Source organism: Polyodon spathula, chromosome 1, assembly GCF_017654505.1.
Source record: "Polyodon spathula isolate WHYD16114869_AA chromosome 1, ASM1765450v1, whole genome shotgun sequence".
Lineage (NCBI taxonomy): Eukaryota > Metazoa > Chordata > Actinopteri > Acipenseriformes > Polyodontidae > Polyodon > Polyodon spathula.
In genome coordinates this window covers 7,049,105-7,063,471 of record NC_054534.1, presented here as the reverse complement: position 1 = coordinate 7,063,471, position 14,367 = coordinate 7,049,105, and the positions used below count along the sequence as shown (strand labels likewise).

At 38.7% G+C, this 14,367-nt stretch overlaps 2 protein-coding genes and 1 pseudogene across 3 annotated transcripts; 2 read left to right on the top strand and 1 right to left on the bottom strand.

The window, feature by feature from the left end:
* The first annotated feature begins 885 nt into the window (after positions 1 to 885).
* On the top strand, positions 886 to 6,200 carry LOC121329875 (spermatogenesis-associated protein 9-like). Of its 2 annotated transcripts, XM_041275889.1 has the most exons (5): positions 886 to 1,112; positions 2,270 to 2,358; positions 2,454 to 2,621; positions 4,638 to 4,733; positions 5,550 to 6,200. In XM_041275889.1, exons 1-5 carry the CDS (start codon positions 1,052 to 1,054, stop codon positions 5,742 to 5,744), a joined length of 609 nt encoding a protein of 202 aa, XP_041131823.1. In that variant the 5' UTR covers positions 886 to 1,051; the 3' UTR covers positions 5,745 to 6,200. The 2 variants fall into 2 exon arrangements, with proteins under 2 accessions (XP_041131823.1, XP_041131918.1); XM_041275984.1 differs by lacking the exon at positions 4,638 to 4,733.
* Positions 6,201 to 7,153: 953 nt separating this feature from the next.
* LOC121313190 lies at positions 7,154 to 10,356 on the bottom strand (annotated as a pseudogene).
* Positions 10,357 to 11,383: 1,027 nt separating this feature from the next.
* Positions 11,384 to 13,474, top strand: LOC121313171 (probable G-protein coupled receptor 150). Its single transcript, XM_041245460.1, has one exon. It carries the CDS (start codon positions 11,779 to 11,781, stop codon positions 12,982 to 12,984), a length of 1,206 nt encoding a protein of 401 aa, XP_041101394.1. The 5' UTR covers positions 11,384 to 11,778; the 3' UTR covers positions 12,985 to 13,474.
* Positions 13,475 to 14,367: the final 893 nt, after the last annotated feature.

Genomic DNA, 14,367 nt, shown 5'->3' with positions numbered 1-14,367 from the left:
AATGTTACTCACATCACGTTAACTGCACAATACATTCTACTCATGACTGTGCCATTATCCCCACGCTTCGACTACAACACAAGAGCTTGCATTATTTCCCTCCTTCAAACCCCTAATGGAAATTTTAGCAGTGACCAGCACTGGCCACAGCTGGTCCTGGATTTTGTAATACTAGTTCTAAAAAATGACATTATTATTATTTATTTCTTAGCAGGGTGACTTACTGTTATCAAATATATTTTAAGATGTCCTTTTAGGTGCCCCTTGAAACAGAGGTACTAGCTCTGGACCTCAGGATGTGAAGTCCCTTCCAGGATGTGCAGCCATGACTAGATCTCTTCGTTGCATTCTGCACTAGTTGGGGGCATATCATGTGTCACATCTACACTGACAGTTTAGTTTCAGCTGGTCAGTACTTGGAGTCTGTCTTTTATCACCAAGCTATTGAATTCCATTCAGCAATGTTTAGAGGCACTCCTGCATTCAGAGCTGAGCTAAGAACCGAGAACCACCGCGGTATTAAAACATGTAATAAACGTTCATGTTACTTTGAAATTAAAAGAGGGTGCTGTATCCTAATATATATCATAATTGCTGTTAATGATAACTGCTAATGCAATCCATTACCAAGGGGTTGGTGTGATATGATCTGTTAAAATTACAACTACATGTATGTCGTATTTCATGTGATATTATTAATGTTCTATGAAACACTGTTTAAATGGACATGATCGCAGCATTCTTCATCGGCCCTTACTAATTTTAAAAACAGGACGCATTTATTTTCAATCATATAACTTTATAGGAAATGGTGCTACAGTAGCAATTAATTTGTAGCGCGTGTTTCATTATTGCGTCATCACCCCTGTCATGCTTAAAGCTTAGGGCTGTGTTAGACATTGCGGGAGGAAACAAAAAAAGTTACCTTTTTCAATGTTATTGAACACTTTGCGAGAAACGAAACAGTAACGAGCACAGTGCCCCGTACTGTTTTATATTTAGGGAGTCTGGGCTGAGAAGTGTCTGAAAACGATAAGGTAGTTCATAGGTCATGTTAAGGAGGAAAATCGAATGGATATGTGGAAGCTTTTTCAAGACGTTTTCAGGACAAGGTACGGGGCATTCATTTCACATTTGTTATTTAAGAAGAGAGAACGACCGCATGGAATGCTGTTGCGCCCAAATTAGGAATTGTACACACCTTTTAATGTCTTTTTTAAATCTCGAAATATTCATTTTAACCTGTAACTGATCATAATATTTCTGAAATTTGTACTTAAAAATTGTAAAATGTTAAATGTACGATCTGTCCTCCCGGATAACAGTTTAAAAAAATATACTGCATACTATGAGCTTGTTTGTCTTGCTTGAAAAACACATTCCTGATATAAAAATAGCTAGTTTACAATACTGCACATAGTGGTGAGGCTTTCAGCCTCTGGCTGGTGTAGCGGTATGTGTTTGTGGATGACCAAAATAATTTGCTTTCCAGATTGTTTTGCTAGAATTGTATTTGTAATATTACCCTGCAGCCAGTGTGATGGAAATTATTTAACCTGAAAGGAATGTTGCATGTGAATATTGTAATATGCAAGAATCCATTGATGCAAGAGACAATATTCTATTAAAAAAAAAAAAAAAAAAAAAACGGACTTAATGAAGCAAAGCGCTAGATTGAATATACTACTGAAGTCAATTTTACATTTTGAGACTGAAACTGTACAATTCGATTTTAAAAGTAAAAGTAGCCTTTTACAATTCTTCATACTAGTGGAATGTTGTCCATATTATTCTTTGAAATGTATTATGAGTTGTCACCAGTCAAACTAGAAACATCAGATATTGAATCATTTTAAGCCCTAAGGTGGGAGAAATTGATGCCATCCTAAAAAAAATGGGGGGAAATCCTGGGTCATATAGTGGATGATATCACAGAAACGTCACTTCCAGTTGTGATGTAATGTAGTATAGGGGTATATAGGTTATGGTGATCTATTTTCACAGAGGTATTTTATTGCTTTTAAGCCTCACCCTGTAGACTCTTGAAACTCATATAGGAGTTGTTACTGTAAACATGTTCTGTTGTTTTATACTCAGAGTTGTTGTGCTTTTGGAACATATAAAGAATACTCTGCCTTGTCTTTGTGAACTACCAGACATGAAATCAAGTGATGTATGTCAATGAGCATTTTCCTTGGTTAAAGGAACAACACATGATTTATAGAATGGAAGCACCACACACTAATACTGTCTCTTTTGATCCCTTTAGCGCCAACAGTCCAGAAAGCTTCTTTGGACATTCTTGAGGAAGTGAAGGACAATGTGCCTAACATTGTAGGAGTCCCTCAGTCTTCTCAGGTAAATATCATACTATTGCAGTGTCACATTAAAAAAACAAAATGATCACCTTTGCATAGGCACTACACAGTGCTCAGCCCATGTCTTTCATTTAGCAGCCCTATGAATCTCTTGTGAGAAGATACAGAGGTTTGATGGTTCGAGCTCTTCCTAAACCAGGACAGGCACTAATTCAGCAGCCCAGACTCTCTGAGAAGAGCACCCCTGCCCAGCTCTCCATGACAATGACTAGCGAAGCAAAGCATTCACCATCCCGTGCCACGGTAAGAACAACACGTCTTCTCTGTTTTATTCATGTATTTAAACTGTGGTACTTGTGAAATGAGTGCTCATGAAACACAGAGGACAATGGCACTAGCTAGACAGTGCCAGAGGCAACTTGATGAGGGCCTCCAATTGCAGCATACTTCATTTGTACCAAACAGAGGGACTGGGCCGAACATGGGTATTAAGGGAGCTTGAGCTACTTGATTGGACTAGTGTTAGTATCACTGATGATCACAATTTCAGGGCACCAGCAGGTAACTGGATAGTGGGATCAGCAGTTACAGTAGTCTAGCTTGGGTTTGGAATTGATTGTAATGTCCTTAACCCGTCATCAGTTACAACCAATGATGCTGCTGCAATAACATTGCCACAAAATAACCTTAAACTTGGATGAAAATCAGATACAACCAATTGAAAACCAGCTGGATCGTAATTTGCAAGTGGGTCAAAACTGGTACCATCAAAGCCGTTACCACAAAAACTTGAGTAAGTTTTCTCAAAACATGAAATTTGTTAGATTTGCCATCACAAAATCTGTTGCAGTTTACTCTAATTATGATGATAAATGTAAATGAACGAAAAATGAAATATTTAATATAACCTGTGATTAATTGAATCAATGGTATACTGTAATCATATACTGTAAAAATGATTTACTAGTCACCCAATACAAAACCTCACACTATCTCCAATCATCTCCTTGCGTGGTCAAAATGCAGATATCCCAGCATGATCATTTTATGGGGTTTTCACTGTATTAATTCCTATAGTTGATTCTTGACAGTCTTTCTGACAATACTGTTACTTGTTGATTGCTATCAGGATACTTAAGTCCTGAATAACTTTATTACAGTGACATCTAGGGTTAGAAAAATGTAACAAACGATTTTTATACTCAGCAGCATTTTATGTGTTATGCAGTCTTTATTCCATGTAAAAATTACAAGTCAGTTCATAAGCAGCATGTATAAACAGAAAGTAAAAATGCAGGCTGGACCTATTGTACCTCTCTCTGTTTATTTCATCAACCCGAATAGGACTGCAGAAAACAATTTTTTTTTTTTTCAAATTTCTAATCGTCAATTATCTATCTATCTATCTATCTATCTATCTATCTATCTATCTATCTATCTATCTATATATATATATATATATATATATATATATGTTTCCATGGTCATAGATCTTGCAAATGAGATTTTAATTTTAGTTATACAGCATTAGTGTCTGGCGAACTACTGGGTTTTGTCACAGAGCAATGTCCAGTTCAGTCACTGTAGCCTGTCCAGTCACAATATCTGAGAGGTTGAATGGGTGTTGGTTTGGAGGGATGGCTCTATGGCAGCTGATAAACTATCATGAGAGCAGCTTGAACATACTGGGGGGGCAGGGGCTTGACTGGATTACAAGGGAAAGATACAGCTCTCAAATAGCATATTTCTAAAACTCACTTTAAGAAGGGACATTTATTCTTCTGCCAGTGTTAAAAAAAGAAATTGATCAACAATGTTGTGAAATTTGTTTCCATCCTATCATACTTTTATTACCTTACATGTTCGCAATGTAATATTTAAGACATAAACAGGCCTATTACTGATGTGTTGCAAACACTAGTTTTGGTTACTAATGCATGTATTAGCAGGAGCATATGTGGGTAGCAAGTAGGTATCAAGGAGAGATGCTTCTCGTGGGAAAATAAGCAAACTGGACTGTCAACTGAATGCAAGTAGCTGTAAACAAATGGCTAAACTATTTACAATTGTCGTACACAGATGCAAAATATTTATACTGCAATGTAATCATGATGGAACACCGCTGCTTTGAAATGCTGTCAGCGAGACTTTCGTTTCCCTGCTAGTAATATCCTTGCTACCACCTAGGAATACTTGACGTGAAAGGCACTATATACATTTTCGTACTGTAAAAAGGATCGCGTTAAGCCCTGGTTGGTTAAAAGGGTGAGGTTTATAAATACAGCGTGCAAGAGTTAAAACTTTGGGTTCTTGTTGCAGGGTGGAAGGGGTTCTGTTTTGGATCTAATAACCTGGCCTGCAAAGTCGGCCTTCTCTGGCATGCTGCAGGCTTCTTACACAGTATACATGTATCTGGTAGGTGTATTGAAAACATTATTACCGTACTTCAACAATGTAGGAAGTAGTCTTTGTTTTTTTAACTCCTTTCCATTTCTTTCCATTAACCAGCTTTTTCTCTTGAAGCCTAATGGTAGAAATTCCCAATTTGATGCCATGCTTTTCTCACCACCAACATTATCAATGAGATTCCTGAACATATTTACAATTACTGTACTGTGCTGTAACACTGCCATTCACCATCTTGCCCTTTTCAACTCGTCACTGGCTCAGTTAAGTCAAATGGCTTGTCTGTAACAGTAACAATTTAGAATTAAGATAAACTAAAAACCAGTATATAAGCTTCAAATAGCTTTATTCAAAATTTGAGGGCAAATGCAAAACAGCAATTGGTGTCAATTGCCAAGATATTAATGTAGCTGGAGTGTTTTAGGGCACAAGAATATTAGGAGCAACAGTTTAAATCTTTCATGGATGAAATAATGGGAAAAAAATTGGTTTGGACAATGTAACATTTTTCCTGGTGGAATAAATGGCATCCTCATGAGGCTAGCGTGCACTTGCATCTTTAACATATCCCCACAGAAAGACTAGAAGAGTTTGTTTTTAATCTGTCCCCAGATGAGGGCGCTATGCATGAAAGGGTTAAAGGAAACCAGGAATATTCCCACAACACCAAATGTACAAAGTTACAAAAACATCATGTTGTTTAAACATGGTATAAAATAAATAAATAAATAAATAAATAAAAAAAATACAGCACTTTTTTACTGAATTATTTCATAAGAAATACCAAATAATAATAATGCCTTTTTTCTTTTCTTTTGTCCGCAGTCAGTGCACTTTAACAGGGCTATATCCCGGATAAGAAAGGCTGCAGTGGAAGAACAGCCTAGGTGGAAAAGCAGAGAGAGGGCAGGGATGGGGTTTGTGGTTTCAAAGCACGGAATCACTGCCAGGTATTACGAATCGGGGCGACAGGAGTGGCTGTATGGTTCCTACGGCAACTCATCTGTCTCCTTACTCTAAATAAAAAGGATATGCATCTCCAAGCTTTGTATTTGAGCATGTTTTAAACACTGGCTACCGCAGTTCAGTAATGTTGTAACCTAATCATAACAGTCAATACTCAAGCATAAATCAGTTCCATGTCAGCCATAGACATGCGTTTCAACAAGAAGTATTACAATTTAATAAACACAATATATCTGACATTTCTTATTTAAAAAATCAAATTTTATAACCAAGACAAAAAAAAAATCATTAAAAAACAAAACTGTTAACCAGTCAAAAGGTCACTGCTTGAACAATACAAAACATTATATATACACACACACACACACACACACACACAGTGCCAGTCAAAAGTTTGAGTACACCTGCTTGAAACCAGATTTTTCATGATTGTCTATGCTTTTAAGTGTATAAACTTGTCTGTAAACACTTAATATTTCATTATATGATACGTGTACTTATATAAGCTGATAATCATAAGTGAATTGCATTCAAATTGAATTTTTAAATGAAAATGTAAATCTTGCCAATCAATGAAATGGTCACCCAAAGCAAGGGGATTTCAGTCTGAAGCCCAAGTCAGTTTAAAGTCTGAAATGTGTAGAACACTGGCCTAAGTATAAAAGTGACTTTGTTAGATGTTCTCCGAGTTAACTAGCATGTTACCCAATTAACCTTTTGTCACCAATTATTGTTAACAGGTGAGGGTCTATGATTACTATAAATATAGGTAGCATAGGCACAAGTTTGTCATTCCTGAATGTAAGGGAGCAGAAAATGGCAAAATACTCTCAGTTAAGCAAAGGAAAAAAAAAAAAAAAAAGTCTAATTACTTTAAGAAATGAAGGTCAATCTTTAAGACAAATTGCAAGAGCTTTGCAAGTGTCTGTAACTGCTGTGGCCAAGGCCAGACGATTTGAAGAAACTGGCACTCATGAGGACTGAACAAAATCAGGCAGGCCAAGGGTGACCTCAGAATCAGAGAACAAGTTCATTCGAGTCACAAGTCTGCGAAACTGGCGATTAACTGCCCCTGAAATACAAGCTCAGCTAAATGCTACTAGAAGTACAGCTGTTTCAACATCAACTGTTCAGAGGAGATTGTGTGAAGCTGGCCTAACTGGAAGAATTGCTGCAAAGAAACCATTGTTAAGAATGCAGAATAAGAGGAAGAGATTTGCCTGGGCCAAAAAACACAGAAACTGGACGTTTGAGGAGTGGAAGTCGGTCTTATGGACCGATGAGACAAAATTTGAAATATTTGGGTCCAACCGCAGAGTATTTGTAAGACGCAGAGAGAGTGAACGCATGAGTTCTGCATGTGTGGTTCCCACTGTCAAGCATGGAGGAGGCAGTGTCATGGTCTGGAGTTGCTTTGCTGGTGACAGAGTTGGTGATCTTTACCAAGTTCACGGCAAGCTCAACCAGCATGGCTATCATAGCATACTTCAGAGGCATGCCATTCCATCAGGATTACAGCTAGTTGGGCATGCTTTTTTCAGTCCGTCTGTATTCTTCAGACCGATAATAGTCCGACTCTATGCCAGCGCTCAGGTCTGAGAGAGTGACGTACACGTCCCAGTTTCTCACATGAACACAATGAGTCCTCTGCTTCACCCCTTTGGAGCACCACCTGGCTGTGGACTTGGGAGCCTGTTGGTTTATGGCTTGATATAGACCCTCCCCTTCAGCCAGAGTGATCTTGTACTTGTGCTATGGATACACGATGCACAGCTTGCCTTTGCTGTCCTATAACATAGAAATTGGAGAAACTAAGTATATAGTCTGCAATCTCCCACCAAAACAAAAACCCAGTCACCACAATCCAGGGCTTTCAAACACTCCCAGGATGTACAGGACTTAATTTGTAATGTTATAATTGTTTTATCAGCTTTTTAAAAAAATGCCACACCATAAAATTCCATTGTTGTGCATCACTTTAATTCACCAGCAACGTCTGATCAATGACAAATCATTGTAAATATGCATTAATTTATTCAATCTGTATTTAAACAGATTAAATACATTAATATCAGCTTTATGACTTATGCACTTTGATTTAATGTCATACTGATGTTTGGATGTATGAGACATGCACTCTCAACTTGATTAGAGACCGAACTCTTACAATTATACACCAGTATTAATCCCAAAATGTCAAGGGAAAGTTGTGTATTGCGATTGAGGTAGCACAGCATTAGCTTGCAGGGAGCAGTCAAGTACAGACAGTAGGAATGCAGTACTGCACGGACTTGCCTCAGTGTCCCCATGATGTAATGGTCCCCCTGCATCTGCAAGAGAGACATCAAGTCCATGAAATGCAGCCAACAGTGTATCTTTAAAACTTGTAACACCAATATCTATCTATATATCCTTTCAACAAAATCAATAAATATGCAACAACTTACGGTAACAGTGCATGTCCATGGCATAGAACTCTCCTTCATGGTAGATAACTACCACATGCCTGCCACGCACAAGAGCAGCATTTCTTTTGGAGTGAATGATGTCATCTTCCTTCCCCACAAAAAGGGATGATTCTACTCCAGCTGTAGAGGCCATACCTTACAGGTAAAAAAACAAAACAAACAAAAACCTCTCATGGAAACCCCATGAATGTGTGTTAATAATAACAGACTACCCAACTGATGGTTATTAAGAGTTTAATTGCTGTAGATTAACCTATTTGTGCAAATGCAGAAGAAACAGAAACACAATATTAGTTGTGCATAAATTACACTTATGCCAAGGACTTTATAAATACATTTGCTACTATTGAGTTTTTATTTTATTTTTCTTTAATTACCAGAACTTGTACCTGTGTTTGTTTGTTTTGTTTGTGTAACTTGTACACAGCGGGGGTTGTTTATCTGTTAATTGCCCCGTTTCGCCTCTCTGCGCGTCATATGTTGCAGAGTCTGGAATCTGCAGCTTGGAGAGAGGGAGCCCCTGCACATGACTTGTGGGGCCAGCCAGTGCAATCAGAGGCCTCCTTGGTCCCGGGAAATCTGCCATGAAGACTCGAGGTCTTCACTCCTGTTTTCTTCAATGGGTCGACAGGCGTAAAATTAGTCATTTCGCAAAATGTGTTAGCAAGGATACAACAGACAGCCTAACTAAAATACAGTACGTATTCAAAATGTACCAAAAACACAATCGACACACCCGGGTTGACTGGTAAAAAAAAAAAAAAAAAAAGTTTTGGTTTTTTTGTACCGGAATCATATCGGCGGTATTTATATTCCTGGGTGCCTGCAGAAAGACCCCAAATTTTACAGCGGCACCAAAGCACGTGACACCGGGAGTGGTTTTGTACTCACTAGCTTCCTACTGGGGGAGGTGACACACTGTATTTTGTACGTCATACACAGATATATCCATGGTCCTACGGGACAATCTGGTCGTTGGGATTTATGATTTGACATTTTGATGAGAATTTTAGTTATACCTTACTTTAAATGTATATTCAAAATGGAAACCTATGGAGCACGGAGTGGTTTTACAAAATAATTGCGTGGTTTAACGAGTTTTGGATATCTCTACCACCCTACGGTCGGGTTACAATACATTGTGTTAAATGCAGTATTTTAACTAAATTAATTGTAATGGTATTTTGCAGTGCAATTCAACATTTCCAGGATTATGTTGTTACTTTTTTTTTTTTTTTAACCTGCTATATTCTAAACAAAGCAATCTTCAGATAATTAGTTGATGTGCAATATGCTGTAAAATGCACATCAAAGTGTCTGCAGTACTGCACGGACATCAGCGGGCTACAAACAATGCTCTCAATGCCAGAATCAGCTGGCGGACTGCTATGAGTTGGGAATTGGAACACGTTAGCTGGTCAATATGACATTGCCTTTGGCTATATCTGCAACGAAGTGACTGCAACGGGTAGTCATTGGCTTTTCTGTAGTTTTACCTGCTACTAAATGTTACTGTTTATAACAGACGCAAACGGTTTTTGTAAGTTACCCCACCTTTGTCATGTTGCCAGTCTCAGCCACAACTGCATTCCCGTTGCCTGTTAATTAAAATAAAAAGAAGCGTGGATTGTCCTCTTATTTTCTTGCAGAAAATATTCAAATTAAAATGTATGATGTAACATTGTTTTATAGCTACTCCAACACAAGCCAGGTGTTTTAAATCTGTATGGGCTACACATACATTTTCAAATGTATTAAGAATGGTTTTGTAGCGTCACCTAGTGACTTTACCAGACTACGACACCCCCTTAGTCTACAGGAGAGGACTCATAAAATTCAATTTTGTATGAAATCCGCGGACACAATAACCCTTCAAATAAATGAAAGTACAAAAAATTTGAAAAATTCTAGGTATCAACTGGGAACAGCCACAAAATGAATTAACTACAGCGGTTTATGAAACCGTTACATAGGAATATATTCATATTGATTATTAATCATCATCATCATCAACTAACGATTGATGAAAGCAGCAGCCAACCACCGAGCCGGGAAAGCGAATGAGTCACCTCGTGAACAATCACAGAAAATAAAATAACCAGTATAAACAAATAAATAAATGAATTAAGACTACAAAATGATCAGAACTACATAAAAAACACAAACACACAGTGCTCAAACCCAAGACAAAAACACCCGGGGACTATCACTGTCCCAAATAACTGCAAGTGAGCTGTCTCCACAAAAACAACAAGGATAACTATACGAGAAAGATAAATAAATAAAACTACTCAAACAAAATGGACACACAAAAAAAAAAAAAAAAAATTAAAAAGTTACATACGCGTGTAAAGTTAAATAAAGCAAAAGTTTAAAAAAATCTATTCAAGAAACAGTAGAGGGCGCTCTTGGTCCTATGAACAGCAAACGTTTTTTATGGCCCGCCCTTCAAATACCGAAACTAAAAGTTTAAAAAGTTATTCTACAATAACAAAGTAAAACATCACACTGGTGAGAGGGAACATGTGGCTGACTTACCTTTGTTCGCCACCAAGACCAGACGGACATCCTGGACTGACCAACATTGCATTTAAGAAATCTCATTCATAATGCAAGGCATATATTTCCCACTAGATGGCAAATTACGACCTGAATTTCACTCATCAATAATCCAATAAAAAATCTTCTGACTTTTTACTTAATTAGAATCAGGGTTTCCCAATCCTGGTCCTGGGGGCCCCTGTGTCTGCTGGTTTTCATTCCAGCTGAGTTCTCAGTTACTTAATGAAACCCTTAACTGAACTAATAATAATAATAATAATAATAATAATAATAATAATAATAATAATAATCGTATTTATTTTTATATAGCGCCTTTCATAGTGGACCACCAACACAAAGCGCTTTACAAGATACGAGACTAGTGCCAAGTAATGTGCTTAATTAAACCTTTTTAATTGTTCTCTGCTCCTAAAAAGTTGCAGATTTCAAGTTACTTATATAATCGTATAGTTAACTTGAAATATCCAACTGTTTAAAAGCTGAAAACAATTTTAAAAAAGGTCTAATTAAGCTAATGAATAGTTTAATTAAGGGCAACGTTAAGTAATTGAGAACTCAGTTGGAATGAAAACCAGCAGACACAAGGGTCCCCCAGGACCAGGATTGGAAACCCTGGATTAGATGATGAGTCTTGTTTGTTTTATGTTCTAACCATCCCCTTTTTCAACCCATCTGTAAATGTGTACACATAAAGCGTATTATATAAGTGTACACCTAAACGCAAAGTATCGATTTAAAGGCAATTAAATGTGCATTCAAAAGCCCAACAGTTAATTGATAAAAGTAAGACTATATGACCATAATCAGTTTGCGCAGACTTGCACGTCACCACAAGTCCCCTATACAGCACTTCCCATCTGCCCATGCCTCGTGGTTGTTATCACATGACGCGCAGTGGATCTATATAAACCGCTGGTATTCACAGCCCTTTCCCAGTTACAGATGTTCCCTGGCTAATTACAAGTGATCCATAGACCAACAGTTGTTTGTGTCATATCTGCTGAGGAAAGTTTTGCCTCAAGTACTTTGGAGAATATTGTTACAGGTGCTTCTAAGTAATGGAAGCTCTGACCAGCTTTGAGAGTTACCTGCACGCAAATTCATCCTCACTGCTGGTCAGTCAATGGAATCTTAACGCGTCCAACATTGAAGGGGAAACCACAGCCAGTCCACGGTATGACAGGCACATCCGAATCATCACCATGACCGTGATCTTTGCAGTGGCACTGGTGGGCAACTCGACCGTGCTGTACAAGATCTGCTGCCGGAAAAGCAAGAGGCGGAAAATCGATTTCCTCATCACTAACCTGGCCCTGGCGGACCTGTGCGTCTCGGCGCTGACCCTGTTTTCTCAGATCATCTGGGAGGTTTTAGAAGACAAGTGGGTGGCAGGGGACCTGGCCTGCAGGCTCTTCAAAGTCTTGCAGGTGTTTGGGCTGATTGCTTCGTCCAACGTCATTGCCGTAATCGCACTGGAGAGGCACCACGTTATTGTGAACCCCCTTGCTTCTCCGCTGCCAACAAAAATACTGGCATTTCTTGCTTGGTTCACAGCCCTCCTCCTCTCTGGCCCGCAGGCTTTTGTGTTCAAAGTCAAGGGTGGAGAGAAGTGCCTCAGCACATTTGGTGACCTGCCCAAGTGGCATTTCCAAATGTACATCATCTACGGATCCATCACCGTGTTTTTCGCTCCGTTCTGTATCCTGTGCGTTGCTTACACCCGAATCCTGTGGACGATCTGGAGGAAAGAGCAGCAGGTGGACAGCAAACGAGCCGACCCGAAACAGTTACTGAGGAGACCGGTGAGGATTATTGCAACTAACAGTGCGATCCCCCGCGCCAAAATAAAAACCCTCAAAATGACTCTGGTGATCATCATTCTCTTCATTGTCTGCGGGCTGCCTTATTTCATCATCGAAATGAAGGTGGCATTCGGGACCAGCACGGAATTAGACACGAAGGTAATCGCGGTGCTGGGCGTCTTTGTCGTCTCTAACAGTGCTGTCAACCCTTACGTCTATCTGTTCTTCAAGACCGACAACGTTTACCTGAGGAAACTGGAGAAAAAACTGTGTTTCTCTTGCTTGAAGGAGTACAGGGAGAACACGTTTCACAGGGAACGGCTTGTGCACCCGGGGAGGAAAGCAGAACAGTCCACAACCACCACGACTTCAGAGACGGAGACTACAGCGGTGCACTCAGTCAGTTACATAAAATCCGCCCTGTCGCTCAGTGACATTGCGTCGTGTGAAAGCTCGATATGAGGATGGGGCAAGATTATTAATGATATGTCTTTCTTATTATTTTGGCGTCTTCTCTGATGCAACTATCTGTAAAGTAAATCTGAATCCTGCTTGTATATTTGATGTCAAAAAGATAGCTCATAAAAACAACTGCTTATCTTACAAGTGATTATTTGCTAGATTTTTTTTTTCTCTTTATCAATGCAGCATGTAACGGTATAAAATCAATCGGCTGTATAATGCAGGTACAGTAATGTACCATTATACTTTAATTTAAATTAGGCAAACTGATAATTTTGTAAAATGAAAAACTGTTATTGCAAAAAAAAAAAAAAAAAAAAAAAAAAATGACGACACTCGATGGACACAAAGTTATTTTGGGAATAAACTGTAAATCAGGCGCATACGCTTGATTGAGTTAAATGTGTATTTTTGTAGTGGACTTCTGGAATGTATGTATTTATATATTTTGATTTAATTGATTCGTATAATAAAGTTATTAATGCTTAATTAACCTACAATGCAGTTTTATGACCGTGCGGTATTTTTCACAGTGTGTGACTAGTGAGCAGTAGTGTGGAAATACATTAGTTTGACTTGTGTACACAACACTCCCTTACCCATTAACACACTCATTGCATTACCTTAATCTTTACCCCAAACCTAGCAGTAATCCTGTCATTATTAACAATTAATAACGGCAAGAACGCAGTCATCACAGATTAATTTCTAATGATGTAAAAGTACGTCAGCAACACGCGCCCCCACCATGTCTGCTGATTCAAATCCAGAGATACCAGTTTGACAAATATAAACTGTATGAAAAGAGTATTTGACAATTACTTGACAATTGAATATTTGCAACGGGCTTAAGAAATGAACCCATTGAATTGCATTGCGTTTGTCTTTCTACCGTACACGAACACTCTACAAACCAACAGAGAGAAGAGAATACATTTACTATAATTGCCAAATGAATGATAGTATTTTATTGAAAATGGCCAGTTGCGCTTGCGTACTTGTGGTAGTTCCCTGAGGCGTGTGTCGGAAGATGCACACCTACTGTAGCTGCGAATGCGCTTTACCGGACAGTGAACAGGTCTACAATACAGCTGTGCCCGCGCCAACCCCGCGTTTCTTCTCTTGTGCAGCTTTACGGTTTACCGCTTTTATGCCAGCGATGTAGTTGATCAGTTGATTGTGCATGTTTGAAAGTGCATGTCTAACTGCACGACAGCAAAGGCTATGACTGCAGTGTTCCGCATCATGATCCATCCCATTGTCTTCGGGTCCTTATGTTGCATGTTTGTACCTCACACAAAATGCTGCGAAAATGTGCCGCAGTGGTACATTTCAACCACGAGTTTTAATTGAAGATATCTGTCTATACACAGGTGAAATTAT